Source organism: Castanea sativa, chromosome 2 (genome assembly GCF_040712315.1).
Source record: "Castanea sativa cultivar Marrone di Chiusa Pesio chromosome 2, ASM4071231v1".
NCBI lineage: Eukaryota > Viridiplantae > Streptophyta > Magnoliopsida > Fagales > Fagaceae > Castanea > Castanea sativa.
This window is the reverse complement of record NC_134014.1, coordinates 46,052,701-46,071,623: the sequence shown is the minus strand read 5'-3', so window position 1 is coordinate 46,071,623 and position 18,923 is coordinate 46,052,701. Positions and strand designations below refer to the sequence as shown.

At 33.0% G+C, this 18,923-nt stretch overlaps 1 protein-coding gene across 1 annotated transcript; it reads right to left on the bottom strand.

Moving 5' to 3' along the window:
* Window positions 1–14,006: 14,006 nt before the first annotated feature.
* LOC142625416 (B3 domain-containing transcription factor VRN1-like) lies at window positions 14,007–17,796 on the bottom strand. The gene is made up of 5 exons (XM_075799080.1): window positions 17,695–17,796; window positions 16,399–16,786; window positions 16,198–16,284; window positions 14,814–14,953; window positions 14,007–14,421 (listed from the first exon to the last, which is right to left on the bottom strand). Exons 1-5 carry the CDS (start codon window positions 17,794–17,796, stop codon window positions 14,176–14,178), a joined length of 963 nt encoding a protein of 320 aa, XP_075655195.1. The 3' UTR covers window positions 14,007–14,175.
* Between the last annotated feature and the right edge of the window lie 1,127 nt (window positions 17,797–18,923).

Here is an 18,923-nt window from a genome sequence, read left to right as displayed (position 1 = left end):
ATTTTTTTTCTTTTTTTCAATTTTCCGAAATTAGAAGTAACTTTTTGTCTGGCCCATCTCCATGATGAATATCACAATAAAGGGACATTTCGGGGAAATCCATTTCCTGGGGTCCACCAGTGTACTTGTACTGCTTACCATGTGCTTAGTGCTCTGTTCTATTCCAAAACGGGAATTATTTAGTATATTCTTCTTCGGGCAATTCAATCTTATTGGAAGGGAAGGTGGCAATGGACCCACACGTCACAAGTTAACTCATACCATATCAATTTTCTAATCCGTACAGTATTCTCACGTGTAAATTAGAAATAGTTTTTTATTTTTAAGAGATACAATAAGATTTGAAACCTTCCCTTAAAAAAATAAAATAAAAATAAACTGATACATGTTTGTCTTTCTTCTCTTTTTTTTGTTCCTCTTTGCCTTTGTTTCATTTTTGGTGTCCAGGGACATGGTTGAAGTATAATTCCTCCTCCCAGTGCTAGGCCCAAAGATATGCAATATTCACATTGGATTCAATCCTTTGGGTGGCATGAACGCCTGTTCTCATGACCCAAGCACAAACATTTCTTTGCTTATATTTCCTCTTCCAAGGACAAAACCAAACACACACTGGTCTTTTACTTTTACACTGTTACCCTTACTGAAATCAGACCACCCAATCCCAATAGCGATTCGGCCATCATCCCCGAAACCAACTTTCACAGGCCACAACTTGCCAATCTGAACAGAAGGCACCATGTCTGGCTTCAGTTTATTGTTAAATGGATTCACCACTGATTTATGAACATACTGCAACCAGAACAACAACATGAGAAATCTGTTTTTTTCAGCACTAACAGAAAGTACCTCAATCTAGCATGACCGTTAACTTACAATGGCAAGGAAATGATTTTGATACTATATATGGGGCATTGATCAATAAAAAGAAAGTATGGATGCTCTGATGCAAATATTGGTGTATATTGCAAGAATAATAACCAATTTTGATTCAATTCTGCAGACTTTCAGAAAAGAATATGTAAAAATGTACTCTCTCTCTCTCTAAATAGAAACTATGCTTTATTGATTATGACTGAATGAATGTACAATTGCTTCTAATCCTATCTTATATACAAGTTAAAGAAAAACAGAAAACTAACTGCTTCCACATTTTCAGGGAAGTTTGTTACAGACAACTATCTACTTAAGCTTACTGATCAAACCGTGGAACTAACCAACTGATCATAGTGTGGAATTGATTCCATCAAGTCCTCTATAACCTCATGACTCAATCTTGTTGTAACTTCCCTTTTAAGTCTTTTCCTGATGATGCAATGTAGAATGTGCTGCACTGGATGGCAGCTGTCCTTGATTCATAGATGCATCCTCTGTTGCACCTGATTGCACCCTGCCCCGATGATGTGGTGCACTCTGTACTGCACCTGATTGCAGCATGCCCTGATGACTGGTGCATGCCATGCGCTTTGTACTCTGTTGCTGAGATAGACTTGTATCTTTAATAGAATAAGTTATTGTCTTCCAAAAAGATTGATCTCAGGAGAGACTTGTGGTGAACGTTCCTGTTGTATCCAGCACACTTTGTACTCCATTCAATTAAGACGAACACTTCAAGATGTTTCTAAACTTCAATTAATACGTATTCACATTATACTAAACCAATAATGAAAGGACTACTAATGTTGCGTTTTGCAATCCTGCGTTTTCTCTTCTTTTTTCAACGTGTATGAACAGTTCATGTGCGTTAGTTCACTGTACCGAAAATAAAGTTACTGTTCATGAAACCCACGAGCATTTTATTCAGAAAAAATATTAAAAATGGGTCCTACGGTACTATTTACACATTTAAGAATTATTTTGCTACAATGTTTTCAGTTTTCAGCAATAAGTTCTATCCAAATGGACCCTAAGACTAACCATTGGCTTTTTTTTTTTTTTTTTTTTTTGAGGACTGATTTCAAATGCTTTCGTTTGCCAGCACAAGTGTGTCTGTTACAGGTCTGCTCTGCTTCATAATCTTCTTCCAAATTCATAAATGGAATGGTCTTAACAATAGCTACAGCCTGCAGCATCGTCCCTCCTGCATCCAGTTTTATTAAATATCTAACCTTCAAACAAGGACCTTCTATAGGATGATCACTTGCAAAGTGATGCCAGCCATTCTCAAAACACAAGTGCCCATCATTTTTTTGCAGTCTGACATGCCAAGACTTTCCTCTCTGATCTTTGAGAATTTCCTTTGGTATGGTTCCATTGAAGTGTTAGATAAAGGCTGGTGGTATGTGCTGCAATATGAAATAGATTATTGGATATTGATCAGTATTCTCCCATTTTCAAACACTTTATCTTGTGTATGTTACATACACTCATTTCTATCACTGAGTAATACTTATCTATATTTTTCCTTTGAATACAATGGTGTTTTAGGATTAATATAACCTACACTAGAAGAGTTATGAGCTGTATAGCTTGTAGAAAGAGCCAATAACACCCAAATGAAATCTATGGCTTATCCAATTCAACACTAGGAAAAAAATAAATCAATCAAAATCCCTTAGGGGTTTCAGTATTTTCCTTCAGAAAATTCTCACCTTGTTACTGAGAATAAGCTTATGTGTAAATATGGATGGAGGGAAAGGAAGACCAAAGAGTGCAATGCTCCCTTAAGATCTTAAAAGTCCATTGCTTGATATACTTTGCAAGGAAAAAAATAGTAATTTAAAAAAAATAAAATAAAAAAAAATAACCTCCTTTATATTCCCAATTCTTCATCTACTTTATTTTACGCAGTTGGTGGATTGGGTTAACTCAATTGATAAAATTTTTTATCATCAAATAAATAACTCTAACTAAAAAACAAACCCATTAATCCCATCAAAAAATAAATAAATAACCCATTAATGTTTTGGCTTGATCATACAGAACAATCCTATTGAAACGGAAAATATTAGGGTATGTTTGGTAACTGTTTTTTCGTCTTATTTTTTGTTTTTAAAAACAATTTTCTATTTTATCATATGAATCTATGGACTGGTTTCTTTATGGTGAATTTGAACTAATCCCATCAATAACAAAACCACCTCACAGGCACACACCCACCAAAAAAAAAAATTAAAATAAAAGTTTGTATTGTATACATAAAAAAGATGTGTGATATGATAACTATTATTTTCTTAAAAATTATGATATGATGATTAAAATAAGGTGAAAACTCTATTTTTATCCCTATATTTTGGCAATAGTCAATTTGGTCCCTATTATTTTTAACTTGTATTCAATTTGGTTATTACCGTTAACTCACTAACGGAAAATAACTACAAGGCAAACAACAAGTACAATCAGCACATTTGAAGCTGACATGGCAAATAAAATAATATTTTGAAATTTTAATAGATATTCAAAATGCCATATCAGCATTTATTATTATTTTTGAAGCTTCCACATCAGTATTTTGATTGATTAAAAAATCAGCAAAGACAAAATTTTAAATATCAAAATTTCATTTTCTTGCATTTTCTTACTAACCAAACATATACAAACACTTAGAAAAAAATCCCAAATCAAACCTAGACTCAAATCTCCTCTACAATTACAAACACATTTAAGACACTCCCATGTCTAATCTCAGCTCATAATACAATTCCTAAAACCCCAATTCCTCCCAAAGCATAAATTAGCAAATGTACACTTCCTTGTCTTCCTCTCTATTCTTATGCTTTGTTTGTTTTAACATTAATGTTTTCTGGAAACTGTTTTTTGGAAAACTATTTTATTTTCTGTTATTTGGTAATGACCTTGAAAATGAGTTTGAAAATGTTTTCTGGTGTTTGGTATGCAATTTTAAAAAAAAATTATTTCTTGTATAATTTAAAACATGTGTATTATGTAAACCAACTAATATCATTAATATAAATAAAAAACCAATATTTATTTGTTTTCATACTAAAATTTTGACAATAGAAACAATCAAAATTAGTTGTCAAATTTTCATGATCTCTACCACTCATCTTACTCATATATATATGGACAGTAACGTGTGGACACACACACACACACACACACATATATGTATATGAATTGTACATACATACAGAGTCGGCTCTATATTAGAAGCAAATGACCTAAGGTCCCAAGTAGAAAAAAAGGCCTCCAAATTTTAACCAATAGTATTATATTTTTTCGTTATAATAGTATTAATTAAGCCCAAATATTAGTCAATAAATAAAATAATATTTTTTACCAAATAAAAAACAAGAAAAGAGAGAGAAAAAAAATGCTACGTCCATAACACTTTCACAATAAATCCTAATTAGTGGGTTGTTGTATGCTATTATTAATGACAAAAAATTAATTTCAATAATGAATTCAAATTATAACCAGTAACAACTTAACACCTAGGATTTATTGTAAAAATATTGTGAATGTAGCACCTCTCAAATAATTAAAAAAAAAAAAAAGCAATACACAAAAAAATTTACAACATTTTTCATAGGTTGAGTTGACAAACTTTTACTAGTTTTTATCTAAGTCCATTACTAACATCACGTTTTTACTTACTACTGTCAATTTGCCATATCAACAAGTGTGAAAAGTTTTGTCAAATTTTTTGTGTATAGACTTTGTAAAAAAAAAATCTATGTAGTTCATATTAATTAGTGGTAATTTTTGCATCTAAAACAAGACAATAAAGTTTAACATTTTTTTTTTAAATCATATTTAAATATATAAGAGGCCTCAATTTCAGTTTTCGCCTTATGCCCCCAAATACATTAAGTCGCTTCTGCATACATAGTGTATAAAAAGCAATGGGTCTCATCCTTATTTTTTATATATATTTTGCACTTTTATGTGTGAAAAGAAGTAACTTCTGCCTATAATCCATCAAACCGAAAGTTTCTTAAAGAAAGAAAAAAATCAAGCTTGAAATTCAAAGTAAAGAATATATGATTAGAGAAAAAAAAAAAAAGGAGAGAGAAAGTGAGAGAGCTTACTGTGAAAGAGAGAAGACGCCAAAAAATTATGTTTCCCGCATCTATAGAAAAATATAATATTTATAGGAGATGCAACGAGTGATAAAGAGATTGTTTTCCAATTTTTTTTTTTTTTTGGAAAACAACCTATACAAAATAAGCCTTATTTTTATTAAGGTTTTCTGTTGACTAAAGATTGTTTTCTGTTGACCAGTCTTTTTTTGTGCTACCAAACACTGGAATTATGTGGAAAACTATCTTTACAGAAGGTTTTCTAGCAAAAGAAACAAAGCTTTACTCTTTGGCCTTTGCCACTAAGAACAATACCTTCTGCCTATTACTACTATGATGACTCTCACATTATGAGTCAACCACTTCAACTTATTTGAACTTGAAGAATGAAGTTTCTTGGAAATTTCCTACATCACCGCTTGAATTCCTCGCCATGTCAAATTTCTTATAAAGAAGACATTTGAACCTCAAATCTATCCTTTCTCTCATTCTAACATTTGTAAATTTTATATTCGATTTCATCTCTCCAATTCGATGTGATTTCAAAACCACGCAATTTAGGCTGGGATCAAATAGTTTAAAAACACACACACCCAAAAAAATCAATGTCAAGAAACTAATTTGAGCTTGTCAATCTGATACTCCTAAAACTCAAGAGAGAAACATGCGAGAGAGAGAGAGAGAAGAATGAGATCTAGGCAGACACTGAGATCTAAAACTAAACCCAGATAGTGGTTTTGGAATTGATTCGGATTTGTGAGATCTAAAAGTGGCGCAGACTTGCGAGATATATGAAGTAGTGATCTGGGTTTTGTTCTTCTTCTTTTTTTTTTCCTTTTCTTTCCAAAAAAACAGGGTAAATATTATTAAAAAATAAACGAAAAATTACAACAATAATGTTTTTACAATACAAAGTTACAAACCAACACGGTGATTTTTTATTTATTACAATGCTAAGATGTAATTTTTTAATGTTAATTAATTACTTTTAATACTATTTTATTTGTCATGTCAGCTTTAAATGTGCCAATTGAACTTGTCGTTTGCCACATAAACATTTTCTGATAGTGAATTAACAGTAGGGACCAAATTAACTTCAAGTTAAATATAGAGACCAAATTAATTGTGACCTCAAAATAGTGTTTTCGCCTTAAAATAATAGCAAACAACTTCAACGATATATATATTCATGGTAAAATACAAGAAACTCATGGAAAAATGGTAGAGAAAGAGAAAGTGTACTGTTTTGGAGAAAGATTTGAAGAACCCAGGGTTGTCTTAGAGAAAGAGAGGGCAGACTTGTCGGCAAAATTGAATATCATGACAACTAAAAACCATTACTTTATTAGCTAAAAAAAACGAACCATTACTATATAATATATAATTTATAGGAGTAATTACAGATTTGGGGGAAGGAAACTCCACGCTAAATCTGATGGGAAAAAACACTCTCATCTCTTAAGGGTTGAAGAAATTAAACATTTCCACCATTTTGTTTATTTTAGTAACGAAATATATTTTTAGGACAAATAACAACTTACCCACACTTGATTTGGCCAAAATTTAAATTACCTAACTATAGTTTGAAATGTGACATTTTACCCACATGAGGCTAGCTCAGTTAGAGTTCCATAACTCACCTCTATCAAAAACAGGGGTAAATATGTAATTTTGCTCCACTTTTATGTCTCTCTCCTCAAAAACACAAATATATAAGATCAAATAAAATAAAAAATAATATAGCGGAACACTTGCATTATGGAATTTCAAGTCACATATAGAAAATTTAAATTTCGATCAAATCTCAAGTGGGTAAAGTGTTAAATTTCAAATCACAAGTAGGCAACATAAATTTCAATCAAACTACAAGCAGGTAAATTGTAATTTGCCCAAATTTTTATAAGAATCTCTTTACAAGAGTTTAACCATAATTAGTAAAAAAATATTGATAATTTTAGAATAAAAACGCAAAATTTATCAAGCACCAAAACACTTGTAATGACAAATCTCTTCATAACCCGTTGAAAAAAGAAAAAGAAAATAAACAAAATTCACACTTAATATTTTAAAATACGTTTTAATTAAAAATAATAAATTTTAATTATGAAATAAGATAATTATGGAAACCTGCCAAGCAAAAAGCAAGCTTAGTAAACAACATTTTTAAAATTAATTTAACAAAGTTTGGTCAATTGGATGTTCAGGAGAGAAAATGTTTTTTTTTTTTCTCTTCAAATTTGGCGTAGAATGTCATTTCCTCAAATCTCAAGAAATGGGAGGTGTAATTACCCCTAATTTATATAACTTTTGTTCACATGTTCATGCATCGATGCCATAGGTGTTGTGCTCCAAAGAGGTAAGTAAAGGGTAAGTCATGCATTAGCAATGTTCATGCATTTGTGTTAGGGTTTTAAGATGTATGATTAAGGTTTTTTTTTATGTGTTAACTTTTGTTTTTGATATGTTTTGTTTGATATGCTTGCTGCCATGTTTAAGTTATAGCTTTGTTTTAGATTTATGATAGGGTTTTCACATGTTAGATGATTGCTAGGGTTTCTTTTGTTTGGCTTTCCTTTGTTTGGATGGATGGAAAGAACTTCTCACAATATTCCAAGAGGTGTCTGCATGGTCCTATGAAGATATGCTTGGTATTGATCCCGAAATAGCTTAACATCACATTGATACCCATGCTCACATGGTACCCTTCAAGCAAAATTTAAGGCATATGAGAACCGAATGGCTTCTAAAGATCAAAGAAGAGGTCACAAAGCAATTGAAAGTGGGGTTCATCAAGCCCCTGCACCAAGCTGAGTGGATAGTCAATGTTGTGCCTATACAAAAGAAGGATGGAAAAGTAAGAATGTGCGTGGATTTTAGGGATTTGAATAAAGCTTGCCCTAAGGACGACTTCCCTCTTCCTCACATAGATGTCTTAGTGGAAAATACGGCCAGTAGTGCCTTGATGTCCTTCATAGATGGCTTCTCAAAATACAACCAAGTCAAGATGGCTCCTAAGGATATGAGCTCAAGAATGCAGGGGTAACCTATCAAAGAATGACCACTGTAGACACTTAATTTTACACCCATAATCTAATCTTGGAAGATAACCAAAATGACCATTCATATACCCAAATATCATAGTTGCATTATATGCATTAATTCATTCATTGCATATCATAAAAATGATCTTGAGATCCTAACGATCACAACAGTATACCTGATTCCCAAATCGGACCGTCGGATTGAAAGATATCACAAGATCAATTTTTCATGGCCCATATGCATTTTGTTTGGGTGGAACTGATCAATTAATTGAAATTAATTCTGATTGGTTAAACAATTAAAATTAATTAAATAATTTTGTGATTGGTTGTTGGTTCTTGCCAGAAATAAGTTTGCTTGTATGGGAATGAAATGGTTAATTAGATAATAAGGGAATTCTTGATAATTAAGTATTTTTAGAATATTTATCTATCAGATAATTATTGTTTTAAAGACTTGATTATCAACATAAAAGTTATTAATTTTAGAATACGAGTTAAAAACATGTCCAGGTGCAATTCCCGACTCAAAAAATCCCTAAAAAAGAGTCCAAATTGAACCAAAATTGGAAGTGGGGCTCGGCACGTGAAAGGGCTAATCAGCACTCTTTGAGTGCCGATCGGCACTTTCCAAGTGCCAATTGGCACAACACTGAGGCCCGGCTTGGAAACCCTTTAATTAGATTAAAATACATCTATTTCAAATTTTGGGGGAGAAAGATGCAATCCAATTCGTATTTGATCCCATTCAGCTTATATTTTTAAACATCCAACCACTATAAGGGTTGGGCGATCTTGGGTACTTAACATCACATTGCATATCTTCCAGAGTTTGGGGTAAGATCAAAGGTCCTTCCTTGAAAGGACACTATATTCATGGTTCCTAGATCATTTAACTAGGTGGCGACTCCGACACTCTTTCATTGTGTCCACACCCAGCCTGGAAATCCTCTGAATAAGCTAGAACACATCTATTTCGAATTTTTGGGGATAAGAACGCAATCCAATTCGTATATGATCTTATTCAACTTATTTTTCAAGCATCCGACCTCTATAAATAGGGGAAAAACATCAGAAATCAAGGCCCTTCTTTTTTATGACTTCTTTGCTCCTGTTACATTAAAGATGTTCTAGAAGCCTTGGCTTTTAGAATTTCTTTTCTGTAAGTGAACATATTTTAGTTCTTAAAGAGGTTATACTTCTTTGATTTTGTTGATGCCCATTTTGGCAAAAAGGCCCAATGACAAGAAGAAGCCCAATAATATAAAATGGGTGAAGAAAAAAGAATTAACAAAGTAAGAAAAACCATTAAGCCTGAATGAAAGGAATAATGGTACACAGGCCCACAAGATAGTAAAAGGGCACCAAAGAAGGCAAATGGGCCCAAGGGAGCCCCAAAGAAGGAAGTAGTAAGCTCATGGAAATCATAAGAAGTAGAAAACAAGCAAAAAGGGGCTGGAGGAGCCCAAAGAAAGTAATTAGTAAATGGGATTGGTTCAAAGGTCAATAAACCCAAAAGTAAAGGATATGGTAATTGGGTTAGGAAAGCCCAAAAGACTTAGCAAAAGCCCATGGGAATGTAAGAAAAAAGAAAGAATGAGATGGGTCAAGGATGCCCCAAGGAATGAAACAGGCCGACGATGCCCAAAGATATAAAATAGGCCAAGGATGCCTAAAATGATATGAGAATTTACCCAACAAGAATACTGGGCAACATAAACTAAGGGGAAAAGTAATACATGGAACTGGCGTGGCAGGCCCAAAGGAGGCCCAGCAAACACAAGTTAAACGATATCATGATAGAAGTATTGCAGTGGCGTGGCAGGAATACCAGTTGGCCCACAAACCGGAAGTAAAAGGAGACAGTGGTTGAATTAAAGAAGAAAATGCCCATACCTAAGCAATACCCTGCCCAAAGAAGAAACGAGATGTAAAAAATGAAGTCCTAATGACTCATTCACGCCACAAAGAGTTAAACGAGCAGCAGAACAAGAGGCAGGACCAAACAAACCCACAAGTAATGGCAAACGAGTGAACACCAGACAAGTCATGGACTCATATAGGAGTGTAGCACGCACAAGGCTCAAGCACCACCCACTTGTACCCAGCCAATACAGGAGAGGTGGGCCATGGGTCAAAGGTAAGAGAGGGTATGGTCTGAGGGTGGGGAAAGGGGGAAGCCTATTCTGGGGTTCTCGCTCAAGCTCTTTTGAAAGAAATGTCCTGCTAGGATGACATACCACCCAGAAAAGGGAAAGATGAGCTGGAATCACTAGGTGCATGCTATAGGAGTTAGTAAGAGAGAAACTCAACCCTTATCTAGATGGGAATGCTACGGGAAGCAAGAAAACAAAACAAAACAAAACAAATTTTTTCTAGGAATGAAGTGTGGTGCGGCCAGCATAAGGTAGTGGTGGTGGCTAGGCAACTAGCAAACTAACGGGCAGTCCGGGAAGGACACCCATAATAGGCCAAAAGTAGTTGAGGGGTAAAATGACAAATCTCATCATGGAAGGTAGTATAAAAAGACCTTAGCCGTGCACAATAAAGAAGGAGGAACAGCTGCAACAAAAAAGAATAGGAGAAAACACTGAAAAACAGAGAAATAGAAAACAAAAAAAACAGAGAAGAAAAACAAAAAGAAAAAACAAATGAGAGTAGGGAGTAAAATGAGAAAACAGGATTGTAAAGAGTGATAGAGCATGCACCAATAGGCTACCCACTTCTCTCCCTCTTGATAGCCTACTCTCTAGCAAGTTAAAGAATTTGAGATTAAGCCACTTAGGTTTATTTTCCAAAGTAGGTAATTTCTATAGTAGGATTTCTTTGTGAGATTACCCACATTGGAGACTGGTTCCCTTTTTGGACTTAAATCTGCTAAGGAGCCATGTTTGGTAGACATTCCCTTCCTTTCTTTTATTATGATTGTTTAAGTACTTACGTTATTTCTCTTGTTACTGATTTATTTCTATCATACTCATATTATCATGTTTTCCTATTGCAAAATTGTTTAAACGATATCTTTGGTCAGTAGCAAGCACTTTAGTTAGAGTATTTTAACTATCCTGCAATATTCTGTTTCTCCTGCCATAACGTTTTTATGATAGCATTTCCTGTCGCGGGCACGTGATCAAAATCTCTGCCAAGAAGTCCTAGCTTGTGCACAAGTTGGCTTAGGGTGAGTTTCAATTAAGCTAATCTCAACTCTCCTACCCCAGAATTATTGGGCCACAATATCGCAAGAGTAGTCCAGCCCAAGGTACAAAAAGATCCACCACAGATTTCTAAAATATTCTTTCATTGAAGGGTATATTCATGCAAGTATGTCTTTACTCTTACTATTTGTTTGTTCTTTTCTTTCTTAACTATGTGTTTTGTTCATTGCATGATCTTCAAGAATGTATGTTTGATTTTATTTATTGTTGATACAATCTTGTTCATTTTTTTCTCTGCCGTGTTCAAATGTTTAATTTGTTGTTTTATATTTGATTAACATGTTTAAGATTTAGTTCTCCTTTAAATTTCAAGATCTGCAATTAATTACTAAAACCTTTTTTTAAAAAAAGAACAACAAAAACTGATCTGTATTTTCATTAAATATAGACTTGAAATTTTTTCTGAATAAAAAAACTGATTTGTATTTTCATTAAATATAGATTTGAAATTTATTCTGAATAAAAATTATCTGTATTTTCATTAAATATATATCTAAAATTTTCTGCATATAAAAACTAGTTTGTATTTTCACTAAATACCGATCTGAAAGTTTCTTGCATTCAAAACTGATCTGTATTTTCATTAAATACATATCTGAATTTTCTGCAAAAAAAAAAAAAATTGATTTGTATTTTCATTAAATATAGATTTGAACCTTTTTTATAATAATAAAAAAAAAATTCTTCAATGTAAAATATCACCAATTTTTTTGTTTCTCTTTAAATAAAAAATTGCAAATTTTGAATTCAAGAACTTCAATATGTCATGCATCATTCAAATGGGTATATAAATGGTTATTTAGAGTCTAGAAGACTAGATTTCGTTTGGGCAGAATGGATGTCTAACACCTTTCCATTCTGTAACCTAGCCCCTGAATCTAGTTTTTGGTTTGTAGATAGTACGTTTTCCTTTCCTTTTTTAGATTGTAATCTAGGAAACAAAGCCTTGTAATTTTCCTTTTTTAGATTGTAATTTAGGAAACAAAGCTTTGCAATTTTTTAATAGATTGTAATATAGGAAACAAAGCCATGTATATTCATTTTATCAAATTGTAATTCATTCAAATTAATGAGAGGTTTTATTATTCGGATATGTACCCTATGTATTTTCTTTTTCTTATTTTTTGTAACAAAAAATAAGTAGCGATTCCACACATAATCTTTAAAAGGAAAGGTGCCGATACCTCACCCACTTTCTGAGAGCACCATTTGGGAGCAAGTTTTTGTCCCCGGTCTCTCACACATAGTTATTAAACATGGTCAAAAGTAAACTTAGTCCAAAAGGCAAATTATTGGTTACCCTTATATAAGTGTATTTTATTACCTTTATTTGAATTTTTAATTTAATTTATTTTGAAAGTTTGAATACAATTTATCCACATTATGGGGAATCATAATTATTTATTGTAAAATTTTACTTAAATAGTCAATAAAAGCTCAATGTCTTACAAAACACAAAACATTTAGGGTATGTTTGGTAACCATTTTTTCCTCTTATTTTCTGTTTTCAAAAAAAAATTTATTTTTGAAACTAAAAAACTTGTTTGGCAATCCAAAATGGATAGAAAACAAAAACTGTTCTCAAAACTCAATTTGTGAAGGAAACTGAAAACATGCAAAATGTTGTTTATAGTTTCTAATTTTCAAAAGTTAATGAAAATATACATTTAATTTAATGAATTTGTGTTATTTAATGAGTTAGCATTAAAGTTCAAATCTAGTAACAACATATTTTAGTATTTTCTATTTTTTCTTCAAAAAACTTTTTTTTTTTAATTTCACCTAACCAAACATGTTTTTGATTTAAAAAATATAAGAAATTTTGTTTCCTTTATATTCCCAAAAACAAGTTTTTAAAAATAGAAAACAAAAACTGTTATCAAACATAACCTTAATCTCATCTCAACTCATATGGGTCGAGAATACATGTGATGGGTTGGGTATGAAACTTCTCAACTCAACAAGATCTAATTTCATTTTAAAAACTCTTCATCCCAACTCATGTGCTCCCCTTCTTCTTCCTCCAATGGCTTTTTGTTCTTATCAAATAGTTATTAATTCAGGCAAATTGTACTGACCTCCCCTATGGTTTTCTTTTATTATACTCACCTCTTCTTTAATTTAGAATGAACCACTCATCTCCCCTAACATGCATACTATTTACATTAACCTTTCCTAAATGACATAACATGTTTTTTTTTTTTTTTTAAATCTCAAAAACAAAGGTTATATATAAAAATAATAATAACAAAAAAAAAAAACCCAAATTTCTTATTAAAGAATGTGTGAATAACAATTTAAGTAGAGAGTATAATAGCAAATTCAATATTTTTTTTATTAAAGTCTGTTTTTAGTCATCCAGAGAGGTCAGTGTAAATACTTCGAATTTTAAGGGAGGTTTGCGCCTTATTCCTAACTACAAGGGAGAGGTGAGTGTAATAAAAGAGAACTTAGAAGAGGGCAATGTAATTTTCCCTATTAATTCCCCCTTCCCGCTCCCTATGTGAGGCATTTGTTATGGGCTTTTTTGGTTGGGCAATAGACTGGCTGGATCCGTATTACTGTGGGCTAATCGGTTATCAAAATAATGCAGGGTTTTAGCCCACTACCTGTGTGATAGCTGGAGCGAATACAATTTGAGTTGTTTTTTTTTTTTTGGAAGAGGAGCTTTGTTAAAGAAACTAACGATTACAAATTGTAGGGTAAACAATACCCCAAGCGGCTAAAAGCTGATACAAAATGTAGGGAGGAGGATAAGAATGAAATCTAAAAGGATCTCTAGAAGTGTTTCCTTCCCTGAGCAAAAGATCCGTGCAATGATTCCCTTCGCGATGATTGCAATTTGACATTTGAAAGAGAAAAGAAAGCCAAAAGATAATAGTACCAAAATAAATAAGCTCCCTAATTGATACATTAAAATGCCATGTTAACAATCTCTTAATTGATACCTCTAAAAATGTTGACTTTCAACACTATGTCATCCCTCTTAATCAGCTCAAAGACGCAAACATCTCCTTCTTTCAAAGTATTTTCCTTCATAAATGCAGACCAACCAGCAGAGAGCTTATATGATGCCCGTGGATAAACTAGCAGCTTCACGGGCCACGATCGATTTGCAACTTGGAGCATCACAATGCGTGTAGTTCCTCTTTTATACTTCTTGATAAAACCACTAGGCACGTCCTGTGTAAAAAAGATACTTAAAATAATCAGTATAGAAACCCATTTGTATAAAAAACAGTTCTGAGGCAACAATATTATATTTTATGTTCATTGCAGTACAGGACAGTCATAGGTATGCAAATGATTTGATTCTATTGTTCATAATGACGCCACATTCCATTATTTATGGTACTCTCAGAATATCCACGGTGATAGTGATTTGGTCTTCACAAGCTTGAAATCCATCTAACCAACAATAGCTTGAGGTCACTACTCATGCATATTCTCTTGGAAAAACTAATTTTCATTCTTTTCCATAGTAAGTAAATCATTGACAGAGACAAATAGGGGGGTAATTTACTCTATGTACATTTAAAAACATAGCTTTACGCAAATGTTGTTAATGACCCTACCATATGTGCACACTTCAGACGAGCTGAGGTTATAAGGACCTTAATGAAAGGATTCTCCGAGATGAATTTCCTGGCAGCTTCAAGGGCTAAAGAAGCACGGGAAGATGTGCAATCTTCACGTATCAACTGTTTCGGCTTGCCTGCATTGAATAAACCAAAAATGAGCAATTACACTATTTTCTGGCATCATGAGAACTCTGTTCTCAAAGGTTTGCAATGTTTTACTTCCCATAAAACTCACACAATTCCTCCCAAAATTAGCTCAATTTTAATTTAGGCTCCTCTTTGGTTCAACTCCTTTGGCTCTCCCATGAGCTGACCACGGAAAAATAATAAAATATATGCAGAAATGCAAACCAATTATAAGGCATTGACTTCAATCACTTAAAATATTTCTCACCTGGAGACAGGCAGCAATTTGCATCTTCAGCCACTCGGAAGATGTTAACTATAAATGAAACATCAATTCCTTTAATAAACTCAAAGATGCAAACATCACATACTTCCAATTTATTGTCTCGTGAGAATGCTCTCCAACCACTAGTGAGTTCGGCTATTAGATGTGTACCAACTGTCCTGAAAATGTACTTAACAGGCCAAGTAATCCCTTCAGGAACCCGAAGGAAAACATCAATACACTTCTCTTCAAGATATTTCTTGGCAAATGTGTGTGGTATATGCTGCTCCCCAAGAAAGATAAAATAAAAAACGAATAAGAGAAGAAGTTTATAATAGAAAGATGGGTAAAGGGAATTCTACGGATTATGATCTGTTAAGGAAGCATCTCTGCAACATGGTGTGCTCTAACTAATCTATGCAAATTGAAGTGAAAAGAGTTCAAATGGTCAAAACTCGAATAATTTCAGCTGAAAGCTTACCAAATTACATCTGCCAAAAACATATGATGGTTGCATGATAACCATGAAAAAAGGATTTCCTGATTTAAAAGCACTAGCAGTCTCAAGAGCTCTAGATCCTCCATTAGCTGTCAAGTTTTGCATCCCCTTAGGAACCTTAGCTTTCAACCAAATAGTATCAACTGTTACATCAATTTGTCTCCTATGAAATTATACAAATAAAACTAACACTCACTATATTTAATCTAAAGATCTACAACCAAAATCTCAATGGCCTTCTCACTCCTCCTTCAAATATCAAAATAACATACCCAGAAGTAAAAACAATATTCCTTACACATCTGGTTGTTTCCACTATGTAGTCCATCGTATTCCTCACTCTCAAAAGCTATCATCACATTTGGGCATTCTCAACTCCCCTCTCCATGCCATATATCAAATCCCAACGTAGCCCAGAACCAAAATATATCTAGAGTCTAGATTGCAAATTAAAAATTAAAATAAATTAAAAAAAAAAAAAAACTCACCATAGTACATTCTATCAAAGTGTGGAGTCTTCGTAAGATTTGTTCCAGTAGTTCTTTTCAATTTATGCCGACTAGCTTCAGATGAACCTATACGCAATCAACTTTATAAATGTATTAACACCCATTCAAATTATTCAAAACCAAAACTTGAAGAAAGGCAATTAGTTGAGAATAATATGTGCTAACTAACATAACACTAACCGCCTGCTTCAATTTTCTTGAGGCCAACTTCTGAACGCTTTCGCTTGCCAATACGGGTGGGTCTGCTACAAGCCAGCTCTGTTTTAGAATCTTCTTCCAAATTCACAAATGGAATAGGCTTACCAATAGGTGCAGCTTGTTCCTTCTTGCATCCAGTTTTACTGAATATCTTAACTTCAAACAAAGAACTTCTATTGAATTTAAAAATTAGGAAATCCCCAAATTCCAGAGAATGGTCACTTGCAAAACAGTGCCATCCATTGTTAAAACACAAGCGCCTGTTAGTTTGTTCCAGTCCCACACGCCAAGACTTTCCAGTCTGATCTTTAAGAATGGCCCTCTTTGGTATAGTTCCATTGAAATACTTGATAAAAGCTTGAGGTATAGACTGCAATATGAAATAGATTGAGTTTTCATCAGATATCAAGCGGTCTTGTCTTCAAAACACTGCATAGTGCAATGATATTATATTCCTATCTGGTGAATCATGGTGTAATACTTAACATTTTTCCTTGAACACATGTAGTGTAATAGGATAAATATAGCCTAAGCGAGAAGAGCAAAAACCTGTCTACGTTCTAGAAAGAATCAATTGTACCCAAATGGAATCTATGGCAGATCAAATTCAAAACTCGTAAAAAGAAATATCAAAAGTACTGTGAGTTTCAGTATTTTTTTTTTGTCACAAAATTCTTGACGTGCCTTTGGATTAGCATTTTTTTTTCATTGATTTATTTGTTTATATACAGTTTTCTAAAATCTTCTCATTTCTTTTTCTAAGTAAAACTGCACTAAACAACTTTCAACAAATAAGTGTTTCAGAAAAATAAAATAAAATAAAACTATTCCAAACAAACATGCTAATAATATGGATGAGTAGCATTAGCCAGAGAAATAAAAAATAAAAACCAAAACTTCCGTATAAAAAATTAATAAAAATCAAAAGCTCTTTTTTTTTTTTTTTTGCCGAATTTTAAAAGTTCTAATGGGTCTCAGAATTTTCCTTCTGACAGTTCTCACCATGTTATGTAATAAGCTTATATGCAAATATGGGTGGAGGGAAAGGGAGACTAAGGACTTCAATGCTCTCATAAGATCTTAATACTTTGCACAAATACATACAATGCTCCCATAACATTTTACCACACCAAAACATGCTCCTGTTTTGTACAAATACATACAATGATGGCTGATACAATGATGAAATAGGAACAATAAAAACAGTTGCTTCAACGAAATATTTAAGTAAAATAGAGTAAGCATTATGGGAACAATATCAAGAAAGAGAGAGAGTACTATTTCATGAGAGCAAGTATTTGGCAGGAAAACTTTGAAGAACTCGGGGTTGTCTTCCGAGAAAGAGGGCTGTCTCTGTCTCTGTCTGCGAGGCCTCACCATTGTTTTTTAGTATTTTATTTTATTTTTTGTTTTTGAAGTGGGGTCGGGTTAATTTGTTTTGTCTTTTAATAGTATCTGAAGCTGCGTCAACCCTAATAGGACAGACATAGGGGGCGGATTTTTGGCAAAAAGTCAATCTTCCCGAACTTAAAGTTGGTTGACTCAACTGTAATCTATGTAATATAATCAAATTGGCATTTAAAGAGAGTTAACTCTATAATATTTTTATAACAAATTATAAATAATAAAGTTATTATTGATTTTAATTTGAACAAATTACTTATATTATTTTTTTATCCATTAATAATATTTAGGTTTAAATTTGAACCCACCCAGAATCAATTGGGAATTGATGTTTATGGTATTGGAAAGTTTAGTTTAGAGCCCATAGTTGATTGTGTAGTGGATTTATTGATTAATGTTGATTAAACCAATTATATGATCACAATTCAAATAATATAAACCACAAACATAACAATTCATCAAATCTGTAATTGAAGCAATAAAATACCACAATTAAGGCTGTAGACGACTAAATTTCTTAGTTCGAAATAAATCAAACAAGTAAAATAGTTTCACAAATACGAATTTGTATTGATAAATGTGTGGTACAATTCTCTGTAATTACAAAAGAGTGATCCTCTGATTCGATCTCTTTGAAAGATTTATTGATTGGAATTGTGGTAATGTGATTTTGATTTGAACATAAGATATTCTTCAATTTGGTTGATGAATGGATCGAAGATCTTTGAAACGGAATTACAATGAATCTCTGGCTATGAGCTTGTTAGAAATTCTTTGTTCTTCGTGTTCTTCGTGTTTGAAGGTTTGTGGTGGAAGTTCTTCGGTGCTTTAGAGGCTTAATTCCGTAGAGCTTCGTTGATTTATGGTTTGTTGAGGTTTCCGGAGGCTTTTGAGCTTGATTCCAGTGAACTTTGAGATCTGGACGAGTAGTTTGGATGATTTTGCTTTGAATGTTGTCTGTATTCGAGATTGAAGTTCTTGAAATTCTTGAAGGCTTTGGAGTTTGATTCCGGCAGAGCTTCTGGATTTCTGAACTCAAGATATCTTCTTCCTTTTTTCTCTGTCCGTCCTTGAATGTCTTAGGAAGGCTTCTATTTATAGGA